General features: G+C 41.6%; 1 protein-coding gene across 1 annotated transcript; it reads left to right on the plus strand.

Annotated features, from left to right (window-relative positions):
- The first annotated feature begins 9,358 nt into the window (after window positions 1-9,358).
- Window positions 9,359-10,809, plus strand: LOC145341427 (C-C motif chemokine 20-like). Its single transcript, XM_080186371.1, has 4 exons — window positions 9,359-9,515; window positions 9,638-9,755; window positions 9,890-9,970; window positions 10,499-10,809. The coding sequence occupies exons 1-4, from the start codon at window positions 9,422-9,424 to the stop codon at window positions 10,518-10,520; spliced, it is 315 nt and encodes a 104-aa protein (XP_080042497.1). The 5' UTR covers window positions 9,359-9,421; the 3' UTR covers window positions 10,521-10,809.
- The last annotated feature ends 1,365 nt before the right edge of the window (window positions 10,810-12,174 follow it).

The following is a 12,174-nucleotide window of genomic DNA, read 5'->3' on the forward strand; positions in this document are numbered from 1 at the left end:
TGCTGCCATTGTGTTATTGGAACTCAGGTCTCCAGGTAATTGGGCCTCTAAATTATTAGTCATGCCAATGTTTCGGTAATCATTGGTTAAGATCTGAGAGATTCAACTGACAGAAGATAAACATATCCCAAAAAGTCTAAGCAACTTCCTAGAATTTGAGAAACGTATTTTACAAATGTCTTTTTCACACATTGTGGATAGGGAGCAAATATAAACAAAACCACCTTGCTACTTAAAATAATTGGGAAAAACATGATCACTCTGGTATGGAGGTTATTTTCAGCTCTTTTACTACTTTACTACTGATCCAAATTATATGCAGTTGTTGTGTCATGGAGTGAGTCAACATTCAGTGCCTAGGTGATTTGCTTCGCTGCTGGCCCCCTTTCACTTTCATTCTGTAGCCACACACCCATGGTAACCTAAAGGGCCTGACTAATGCCCAGCCTATGTGGGATCTTTCAGGTTGTAGCTTAGATGGAACTTTGGTGTGAATGGATCTCCAGAGCAACTCAATGTTATAGTTCCAATTGTAATATTTTGGATCTCAGAGCGGATTGATTTCACATCCAGCATCTAAAATATCGGATTTTATGACAAGAGGAGACCAGATATTTGCATCCAGGGGAGGAGCTTGGCCATCAACTTATATTGGATTCTGTAGATAATTAAACATATTAATCATAATTAATATTAATTGTAATTATCTTTTCAATTACTCAATGCAAAGCAGCAATCTTAACAGACAATGTTCCTTCGTGGCAACTCTGTTATCTTTGTGTGTTGGGTAATAATGCCAATGACCGTCTTGTAATCCCTCAAAACTAGAGCTCTAGGAAAGCATACAAACTTCACAAAGCAGGAAGACCTGTTTGAGCAATTTGAAGCATATCTTTCACTTGAGTGTTCAGGCCACAGATTTTATTTGTGCTGATGAAGAAGATAGGAAGTGGCAAATGTGGTGATGTCTGCAAGATTGAAGTCTATGCATAGGTCCCAAGAAAACAAGTGCAGTTGTTCACTATGACGCGTAACAAACTGGAGCTTCTGTTGTGAAAGTTCATCATGGATTTGATCCAGTGAACATATTATTGATAATGTGTGACATGTCATTTCATTAGAAAGATCAAATATTGCACATCTAGCATGTATTAGAAGAGCTGAAATAGCCTCTCATATGGTTTCTGTTTCTGCTAATGGACCCAAGAACTCTTGGCTTCCATGGACAGGCAAATGGAGTCCAATATTTCCACTGGTATAGGTCCTTCAGATCTTATCATGAATGTTGCTATAGAGCTACGTGGGAGACTCTAGAGTGTCTACATCTGTGTCTTTCACTCCAGGGAACAAAACTGGGATAAATATCTATCTATCAATTTCTATCTTCAATCAACTGATCTTGATCAGCAAAGGGAAGAAAGAAGTAAAAGCAATATGCTTCATCCCAAATTGCACAGTATTTTAATACATCTCTGCAGCACTGGGACCAGAAATTTTCTTCATTAGAATTATTTCACAGAGTGTGGGTACCGTTGGCTGGGCCAGAATTTTTATTTTCCATCCCTAATTATCCTTGGGGTGATGGTGGTGAGCTGCCTTCATGGAGGAGGGGAATAGCTGAAGAGAAACAAGAAGTTAAATATGAGTGATTGAAGAGATAAATAATAAGAAACCTCACTGTAATAAACCCCATTCAGTCAGAGATTACACCCTAAATAGGAAACCTGAAAAGCAGGATAAATATTTTTTCCGGATATATCATGAAGCTCTTGCAAATGTCTAAATACTGACAAATAGGAATTCTTTGCTATTCCAGAGGGCATTTGAGAAGGGCATGAGGGACAAATAAGGAAATTATAGGCTTATTATTCTGATGTAAGAATGTTGCTGGGATCTTCTATTAAGGACAGAATAGCTGAACACTTGGACATATATTGACTGACCAGAGGAATGCCAGCATGGATTTGTAAAGAGTAAGTCAAGTGTAACAAGCCTAGTTTGAATTAGTTGAGGAGGTAGATAAAGAAAAGTTCCATTCATTTCTGTGTGTTCTGCTTGAAGGCAAGTTCAATTGTTCACCATCTATTTATGCTTCATTCTGAGCCATTTCCATGGCTGCTTTTTCCAAAGAGCTGTTGAGGTTGAAAATTTCAAAACTCAGATTCAGAGGTCTTGGTAGTCAAGTATGGGTTTCATGGTGCAGGGCTTGTGGATAACATTTTGCCCCACCCGCCCACACCAACGTTGCCGGAGTCAGGCTGTGGCTGATGCACCTAACGGAAGCCTGCTACAAACCCATAATACACTATCTGCAGGCTAGACAAGCAGAGCATGGAACACCTAGCCCTCAGAGGGAGCCCTGCTGTGGTAGCATGGCCTATTTAAGGAGGCATTCCCTGAGGGTCATGTATTAGGGCTGGACCACATGAACTATCGAGGCAGGAAGCTGAGCCAATCAAGTGAACAAGCATGTATCCCAGGTTGGGAAGGACCCTCAGCTGGAGCCAGAGAGATTGTAAGGGCGTATGGTTTACTCTGTCTGACCTTTTATTGTAAATACTTATTTATCGTTGGCAACAAAGCCTTTGTTACTTTGAGACACATTGAGTTGCCTACAATTTATTACAGCTGCTCTAGAGAATAATTGATCAATCTGATTGATTCATAGCACTGGCAGTCCCAGCAATACCAAAACCCAGTAGTGGACTGTGAGCAGGCCCACGGGAAAGAACAATAACATCTGAAGTGAGATGCGCTCCAGGCTTTTTAGGATGAGAAGGGATCCAGAAACGTGTAGGGGTGTGGATGTTGAAGGGGTCATCTTTGGAGGCTAGGTGGGGGGGGTTGTTAGCTTGGGGAGGTGGGGCCGGGGGGTGCAATGGCCACTGAGCACCCACCAAGGAGTTTTCCTCCACATTCCTTTCTGTCTTTTAAACAGTCTGCTTAAAAATAGAGCCTGCTCACTCCCAAATGCCTGTCCCAGTGAACCACACTGTAGTATGTTATTTGGATCAATTGGTTTGGGGTAAAAAGTTCAATCGATAGACACTGATTTTGGCGCTCACCCATCTACTGGGAGATAGCTTATGGGTAAGTGGGAATGTGGTGGGGCTTGTCAGCCCCATTATTTCACATGCCACCTCCACCACACCTGCCCCTCCCCCTCCCCCCACCATTCCCACCAGCCTCCCACTGAAAACTCACCAAGCAGTGGGGTGTAAATCCAGCCTAAAGGACATGGAACCAAAAATAATCAGTGAAGCTAATTGAAATACACCTGAGCCAAGAACAAATTAAATGATGAAACTGGATTCTCACACCTCTACAAAAAAACACAGCAGATAAATGTTTAATAATATGTACCATGAATTAAACATAAACCAGAAAACTAAATGGATTTTATATATTTTTGATTTTATGCTGTTTAATTATATACTTTCTCTTTGAGGTTTAACTGCCAAAACTAATTGAGGACTTCTGATTCAAAGAACAAAGAACAACACAGCACTGGAAACAGGCCCTTCGGCCCAACGAGCCCACGCCGCCATATTAACAATGCATTTTTCCTACACCTCCCTCGACCCGTGTGTATGCGTATGGTACCCCCATTGGAAACCAGATTCAGGGGAGAATAATTTAGGGACAATTTGGTAAACCAATCAGCCTAACAGCACATCTTTGGGGTGTGGGAGGAAACCGGAGCACCCGGAGGAAACCCACGCAACCACAGGGAGAATGCGCAAACCCCCACAGACACAGGCCCAACTCCATGTATCTGCACAGCGAACAGTGATAGTCACTGAGCTGTTGTGGTGCCCATCTGCTGGTCCAGGTTTAAGCATACACAAATGACACAAAGTACTAGGCCACTTTCGAAACATCCAAGAGCAGCCCACACACGACCCACCGTGTGCATGCCCCTCGTTAGACAACAAGGTGGACCAATGCACCTGCGGAGTAAAAGAGACAAAACATCAACACATGTAGCATTAGATTTCCAGTAACGTCCCGAGGCTCTGACCCTTATTTAAAACCATCTCCTATAACTCTCCATCCCTGTTTCGCTCATGTACCTATCTAAGTAAACCTTAAACAAGTCCAGCGTGCCTGCCTCCACCACCTTACTGGTAGTGCATTCCATACCCCCACAACCCTCTGTGTGAAAAACCTCCCTCTAGCATCCAAATTATACTTCTCCCCCCTTACCCTAAGCTCATGGCTTCTCGTGATATTTGTCTCCAATCTAGGAAAAAGCCTGCCACTGTTCACTCTATCTATACCCTTCATTATTTTATACATCTCTATCAGATCCCCCCTTAATCTCCGTCTTTCTAAGGAAAAGAGCCCCAGTTTACCCAATCTTTCCTCATAACCCAGTCCTTCCATACCAGGCAGCATCCTGGTAAACCTCCTCTGCACTCTCTCCAGGGTCTCCACGTCCTTCCAGTCGTAAGGTGACCAGAACTGGACACAGTACTCCAAATGCGGTCTAACCAACGTTCTGTACAACTGTAGCATTAGACGCCAGCTCTTATACTCTATACCCCTTCCTATAAAGGCTAGCATACCGTAAGCTTTCTTCGCAACTTCTCCACCTGAGTTGCCACCTTCAGAGACTTGTGCACTTGCACTCCCAGGTCTCTCTGCATTTCTATACTCTTAATTGGTCTACCCTTTATCATGTAACTTCCAGAGGAAATGGCAGAGGTGCTTAATGAGTACTTTGCCTCAGTATTCACAGTGGAAACTGATCTGGGAGATTTTGCTACGGTTTTGCAGCAGATGGAAAAGATTGAGTATGTGGATATTAAGGACGAGGATGTGTTAGAACTTTTGAATTCTATCAAGATAGATAAGTCGCCGGGATCAGATGGGATGTACCCCAGGATACTGTGGGAGGCGAGGGAAGTGATTGCAGAGCCCCTGGCGATGATCTTTGCGTCGTCAATGGAGACGGGAGAGGTTCCAGAAGATTGGAGGATTGCGGATGTAGTTCCTATTTTCAAGAAAGGGAACAGAGATAGCCCGGGAAATTACCGACCGGTGAGTCTGACCTCAGTGGTTGGTAAGCTGATGGAGAGGCTTCTGAGGGACAAGATTTACGAGCATTTGGAGAGGTTTGACATGATCAGAAATAGTCAGCATGGTTTTGTCAAGGGTAGGTCGTGCCTTACGAGCCTGGTTGAGTTCTTCGAAAATGTGACTGAACACATTGACAAAGCAAGTGCAGTGGACGTGGTGTACATGGACTTCAGCAAGGCGTTTGATAAGGTCCCCCATGCAAGACTTCTTGCGAAGGTGAGAGGGCATGGGATCCAAGGGCCTTTGGCCTTGTGGATCCAGAACTGGCTTGCCTGCAGAAGGCAAAGAGTGGTTGTGGATGGGTCTTTTTCGGCATGGAGGTCAGTCACCAGCGGAGTGCCCCAGGGATCTGTTCTAGGACCCTTGCTGTTTGTCATTTTCATAAATGACCTAGATGAGGAAGTGGAGGGATGGGTAAGTAAGTTCGCTGATGACACGAAGGTCGGTGGTGTTGTGGATGGTCTGGAAGGATGTCAAAAGTTGCAGCAGGACATAAATAGGATGCAGGACTGGGCGGAGAAGTGGCAGATGGACTTCAACACAGATAAATGTGTAGTCATCCATTTTGGCAGAACCAATGGGATGAACGAGTACACTATCAAGGGCAGGAGTCTTAGTAGTGTTGAAGAGCAGAAGGATCTTGGGGTCCGGGTCCACAGGACTCTTAAATCGGCCTCGCAGGTGGAGGATGTGGTCAAGAAGGCGTATGGTGTACTGGCCTTCATTAATCGAGGGATTGAGTTTAGGAATCGGGAGGTAATGCTGCAACTTTATAAGACCCTTGTCAGGCCTCATTTGGAGTACTGTGCGCAGTTCTGGTCGCCTCACTATAGGAAGGACGTAGAAGCTATTGAAAGGGTACAGGGGAGATTTACAAGGATGTTGCCTGGACTGGGAGGCATGCCTTATGAAGTTAGGTTGAGGGAGCTGGGACTCTTTTCCCTGGAGAGACGAAGGTTGAGAGGCGACCTGATAGAAGTTTATAAAATGTTGAGTGGAATAGATAGGGTGGATTCTCAGAGGCTATTTCCCCGGGTTGAAATGGTCGCTACGAGAGGACACAGATTGAAGGTGCGGGGAGGCAAGTACAGAAGTGATGTTAGGGGTAAGTTTTTCACTCAGAGGGTGGTGAGTGAATGGAATCGGCTGCTGTCAGTGGTGGTGGAGGCGAACTCGCTGGGGTCTTTTAAAAGACTTCTAGATGAGTATATGGAATTTAATGGGATTGGGGGTTATAGATAGGTCATAGATTGGTAGGTGTTGATGTGATCGGCGCAACTTGTGGGCCGAAGGGCCTGTTTGTGCTGTAGTGTTCTATGTTCTATGTTCTATGTTCTATGTAACTCCTCCCTGCATTATTCCTTCCAAAATGCATCACCTCGCATTTATCAGGGTTAAATTCCATCTGCCATTTATCTGCCCAATATACCAGCTTATCTATATCCTGCTGTGTCACCTGACACTCCTCCTCACTATCTGCCAATCCTGCCATCTTTGTGTCATCTGCAAACTTGCTGATCACACCACGTATGCCCTCTTCCAAGTCATTTGTATATATTACGAATAGAAGAGGTCCCAGTACTGAGCCCTGCGGCACACCACTGGTGACAGACCTCCAGCTAGAAAAGGACCCTTCCACTGCTACTCTCTGTCTCCTGTTGCCTAGCTAGCTTTCAATCCATCTAGATACCTGTCCCTGTATCCCATGAGCCTTAACCTTTTCTACCAGCCTACCTTGAGGGACTTTGTCAAACGCCTTACTGAAATCCATATAGATGACATCAACGGCTCATCCATTGTCAACCGTTTTTGTCACCTCCTCAAAAAATTCTACCAGATTCGTAAGGCAAGACCTCCCCTGAACAAAGCCATGCTGCGTATCCCTGATCAGATCGCAACGCTCCAAATGTTCATACATCCTATCCTTAAGAATTTTTTCCAACAACTTTCCTACCACTGAAGTCAAACTCACCGGCCTATAATTACCAGGGTTATCCCTACTGCCCTTTTTAAACAGCAGTACCACATTAGCTATCCTCCAGTCCTCTGGGACCTCACCTGTGTCCAAAGAAGAGACAAAGATTTGCATCAGAGGCCCAGCAATTTCATCTCTCGCCTCCCTAAGCAGCCTGGGATAAATACCATCAGGCCCCGGAGCTTTATCAGTTTTTATGCTGCCTAGAAACCCTAACACTCCCTCATAATGGATATTTCCTTCATCTGGTCTACAGCTCCCTCCAAGACATTACAAGACACCAAGCCCCTCTCCTTCATGAGTACCGACGCAAAGTATTCATTCAGGATCTCCCCCATTCCCCCAGACTCTATGCACAGTTCACCTCCTTTGTCCCTAAGAGGACTGATTTTCCCTCTAACCACCCTTTTGTTCCTAATATAAGAGTAAAATGCCTTCAGATTTTCCTTAATCCTATCAGCCAAAGCAATTTCATGCCCCCTTTTCGCCCTCCTAACTCCCCTTTTGAGCTCCCTCCTGCTCTGTCTATATTCCTCCAGTGCTCTCTCCATTCCCAGTTGCTTAGACCTAACATATGCCTCTGTCTTCTTCCTGACCAAGTCCTCAATATCCCCTGTCATCCACAGCTCTCTAATCCTGCCTTTCCCATCCTTCCTCTTTACTGGCACATGTCTTTCCTGCAACCTTTTCAGTTTGCCCTTGAGAGCTCCCACTTGCCAACCGTGGACTTATCCGCTAACACCCTCTCCCAATCAGTGTCCTTCAGCTCCTTCCTAATCCGGCTATAGCTCGCCTTCCCCCAGTTCAGCACCCTCCCCTTTGGACAGCACTCATTCTTTTCCATTTTTATCCTAAAGTAGACAGACTTGTGGTCACTGTTAGCCACATGTTCACCTACTGCAACCTCAACCACCTTACATGACTGAGGACTGATGAAGATTGGGTCACACTAATTGACTTATATTGATTTTTACTGGCATGAAAAATAATTTGGACAATAATCGTGCCACATTCAAAAGCAAACGCTTTTCAGATCCAATCTTAACTTCTGTACTCAGAACAACTTATGTTAACTTCTCCAGTTTCTTTCATCAACTTCATCAAGTCATCCACATACAAAGGATAATATCAGTGCTCCTTAACAGTACACACTAACTGGAAGAAAGCATAAGTTTTATTTGGCATTTAGTTTCGACATCAGCACCAAGCTTATTTCTGGATTTTTCAAAAGAAGTCAACAATTTCATTAAGGTCCCTTTCGAATACAGAGATAATAATCCATTTATCTTCTTGGGAGATTCAACTGACACACCAGCTTGATTGACCCTTCTGCTATTAGTTTCCTGTTAAACTATAGATATTTTGGGCAAGATTGGTGAATATCATCAAGTGTGGGATAGGAAAATGGATCTCCAAATTTTCCTGTCCCGCCCCAACAGTGCCTGTCAGTGCCAGGGTGGGATAATCCCACCCAACATTTCTCAGTTATGATATTAAAGTTTATTTATTAGTGTCACAAGTAGGCTTATATTAACACTGCAATTAAGTTACTGTGAAAATCCCCTCCGGCACCTGTAAATCAAAATGGAGAATGTGTGCATCAATCCCACAACAATGCAAAGCGAGCGCTCTACCATTTGAGCTAATTCTCCTTGAAACATCGTGGCATCAGCCAGGAATCGAACCCAGACCTCTTGCATGGTGGGCAAGAATTCTACCACTGAACCACCGATATGGAACTGCAATTACCCTTTCTATGATTAATAGTTAATTACGTTGTATTAAAAATTGTTCATGATGCTCCCCAGAAAGAATCAGCTGTTGCAAGTATTCATTCATGTAATACTCTTACATAAAGATTATCATAATTATTTCAGACACATATGGACAAAGAGAAAATGTTATTCCTCAACCAATAATAAAATAAAGACAAAGGAAAGTTTTAACAGGTAAAATTGGTTGTGGTCTTTCTAGTAGAGGCAACTTGAGATCTATGTTGTGATAAATCATGATATTGAGGTTAGGGGTTTTTGTTCTAATTGTGACCTACTTGGGTACAAACTAAAAAAATGTAAATGTAAATTGGAGTTATTTGCCTGTTCATGGTCTGAAAACATTTTTTTTTGATGGGGGGTAGGGCTGATAAAAGGTGATCATGACTGTGTTGTGGGAGGATGAAAATGAATCGGAAATCCTTTCTGGTTGGAGCTTTACGTCACTTCAGTTCTCTTGAAGAAAATTCCTTTTCATAAATTTCCCCAAGATGCTGTGAGAGAATGATATAAAAGCAGATTGCAATCTCCTCAAATCAGATCAGCTGTACGGTCTCCTGCGTGCTGACACTTGTTGCGATAAATTGCTAAAATGACTCAGGCAGTCTACACCTGCAGGAATCTGACCCTGGCGACGTTAATGGGACTGTTCATGCTCAATATGATGGGCACATCCCCATTTGCAGGTGACTATGTGCTACTCTTTTTGTTAATCTTTCACCTGAAATCATAGCACCTGTTTTATGTTGACAAGTCATTTCTTTTCTAACCAATCTTTCTCATTATTGTCCTTTTTTTTAAAACACAGATGCCCAGTCTCCAGTAGATTGCTGTCTTTCATACTCAAAGAAACCCATACCTTCGAGACTCATTACAGGCTATGTGAGGCAGTTTGCAAATGAACTCTGCACCATCAATGCAGTCATGTAAGTGCAACTTGTTAAAGAGAGAAAGATGTTTTAAAGTTATCCTTCTGCTTTGTAAATATATTTAAAAATACACAACATATACAGCAATCTAACAATTTAACCATGGCTCTTTTAAAAATAATTCTTTACAGATTTTATACAGTAAAAGGCCGAAAAATTTGTGCAAATTCAAATGAGAATTGGGTGCAGAGGATTATCATTGGTTTTCTGAAGTAAGTAAATAGGTTATTTCTGTCTATGTACAAATTTTTATTTCACTATTAAGTGCATGAATATCTTTTTTGAAAATAATAAGCTGTGATGTGTTAATTTTATTTGTCTAAGAAAATCCTATAAATTTGAATATGCTAAAATGCAAAACTTTACCAATTATTCATTTTTGTCAAATATATTTACCAAATGAAAAACACAAATGAAACTTGAACTAATGTAGAAGTGCTGGCAGGACACTCTAGAACTTCCTCTCTTCTATATCAGTATTGTTTTTAAAGAGCATGGGGAATATTTTACCATATCGAGCATGGGGAATATTTTACCATATATCAGTGTTGTAAGGCATGGGATCAACACATCTTACCTTACTATTTACATTATTTTAAAGCATGTTCACCAAGAACAAGCCATGACAACTGAAGGAAAAAGCTGAAGTAATCAATTTACTGAACTTGAATGTTGAAACTGTCTTTGCTTTGATTTTAAAAGCAACTGTAGCTCATTCCCTTTTCATGTTTGTTTTCAAGGAAAGAAATGAAAAAGAACTGAAAGACTCAACTCTCTTAAACCCATGGTTAAAGGACAACATTGCTTCTTTATAATGTGGAAAAATACATTTTTGTTAAGTTGTTGCTCACTTAAATGTTATGGTTGATGCACGTCTTACCAATTGCTCAAAAAGCATTCAGCTGTTAAGCTATTACATTCTCCAAAATTAATTTTATATTTCTACATATATTGACAGGTGAATTGTAACTCGTTGTGAATGTTTTTGTAAATTATGAATATTCAGAAACAAATGCATTAGACAGATCAATAAACAATGCTTTTGAAACAACATTTTTGATCTCGGTTCAATATTTATCTGTTCATATACATATTAAAGCTGTTTTTTAACTGAGGTTGAACTGTCGTGATCTTTGCACCAAATGGCTAAAGATCCATGTATAGGCACACAAAACTTATTTGGAACAGATTTTCTGGTAGGACAATGATGTTAGCATAGGATCCATCAGTGAAACAACTGCCTCACCAAAGTAAAATCTGATTTTCTCTCCCACCAAATTTGTTGGTTAACATTTTTTCTACTAATCCTTTTCTCCTCTTAACCAAATAAAACAATTATAGGACAGGAATAGGCCATATCACCCTTTGAGTCTGTTCCACATGAGATCATGGCAGCCTAATTCTATATACTCATCTTTGCTACATATCCCTAACTACTATTGCTAAACAGGAATTGAACGATCACAGTTATAAATTTAACAAATGGTCTGACTTCAAATACTGTTTATGGAAGATAGTTCCAAATTTCTACCACACTGTGCATGTAAATGTGTTCCCTACTTTTACTTATGTAAAGTCTCTCTAAATTTTTTACTATGTCCCTTAGTCCTACCCTTCCCAACAGGTAGAAATAGTTTCTCTCTATCTACTCTTTCTGTTCTCATGAATAGCTTGACAACCTTGAGTAAATGATTGGGCCTTCTAAGATGCAAGGAATGCCACATTAGTTTGTGTAATCTTCCATCAGAATTTAGCACCTATGGTAAATCTACACGATGCTCTCTCCAAGTATCTTAATTACGTTCTTCCTATGTGATGACTGGAACTGCTGATGCTACTCCACATGTGGTTTGACTAGACCAATTGTGTAATCCCTTGCATTCTAGTCCTCTGGACATAAAGCCCAGCATTCCATTAATCTTTTTGATTATTTTCTGTACCTATTCATGACATTTTAATAATCGATGTACCTGGACTCCCAAGTGTCTTTCAACCCCCACTATTTCTAGCTTTTCACTGTGAGAAATAACCCAATTCTAACCTTTGAAGTTCCAAAGGCTTCAATTAGCTTTATTTGCCCCAGTTTTGCCTAGTCATTTAATCCATTAGTAGTTCCTTATAATTGTATGCTTTCATCTGCACTGCTTACAAGGCTTAGCTATCAGCAAGTTTGAATATGTGGCATTCTATCAAGCCTCTAATTTGTAAATAAATAAGATTAAACCTGGGGGGGTGGGGAGTGGTTGTGCGTTTGTTTTGATAGTTTGGAGAGATAAGGTATCTCTTTGGAATGGTCGCAGGACACCTTGGGGAAGGTAGGGTGCCCTTTGGGACAGGTTTGGTGCCACTTGTGATTGCTAAAAGTATTGGAATGAAACAAAAAGGAGAACAGGAGAAAAGATTAAGTTTAAATCAG

The sequence above is a fragment of the Carcharhinus amblyrhynchos genome, chromosome 3 (genome assembly GCF_965287045.1).
Source record: "Carcharhinus amblyrhynchos chromosome 3, sCarAmb.v2.hapA, whole genome shotgun sequence".
Taxonomy (NCBI): Eukaryota; Metazoa; Chordata; class Chondrichthyes; order Carcharhiniformes; family Carcharhinidae; genus Carcharhinus; species Carcharhinus amblyrhynchos.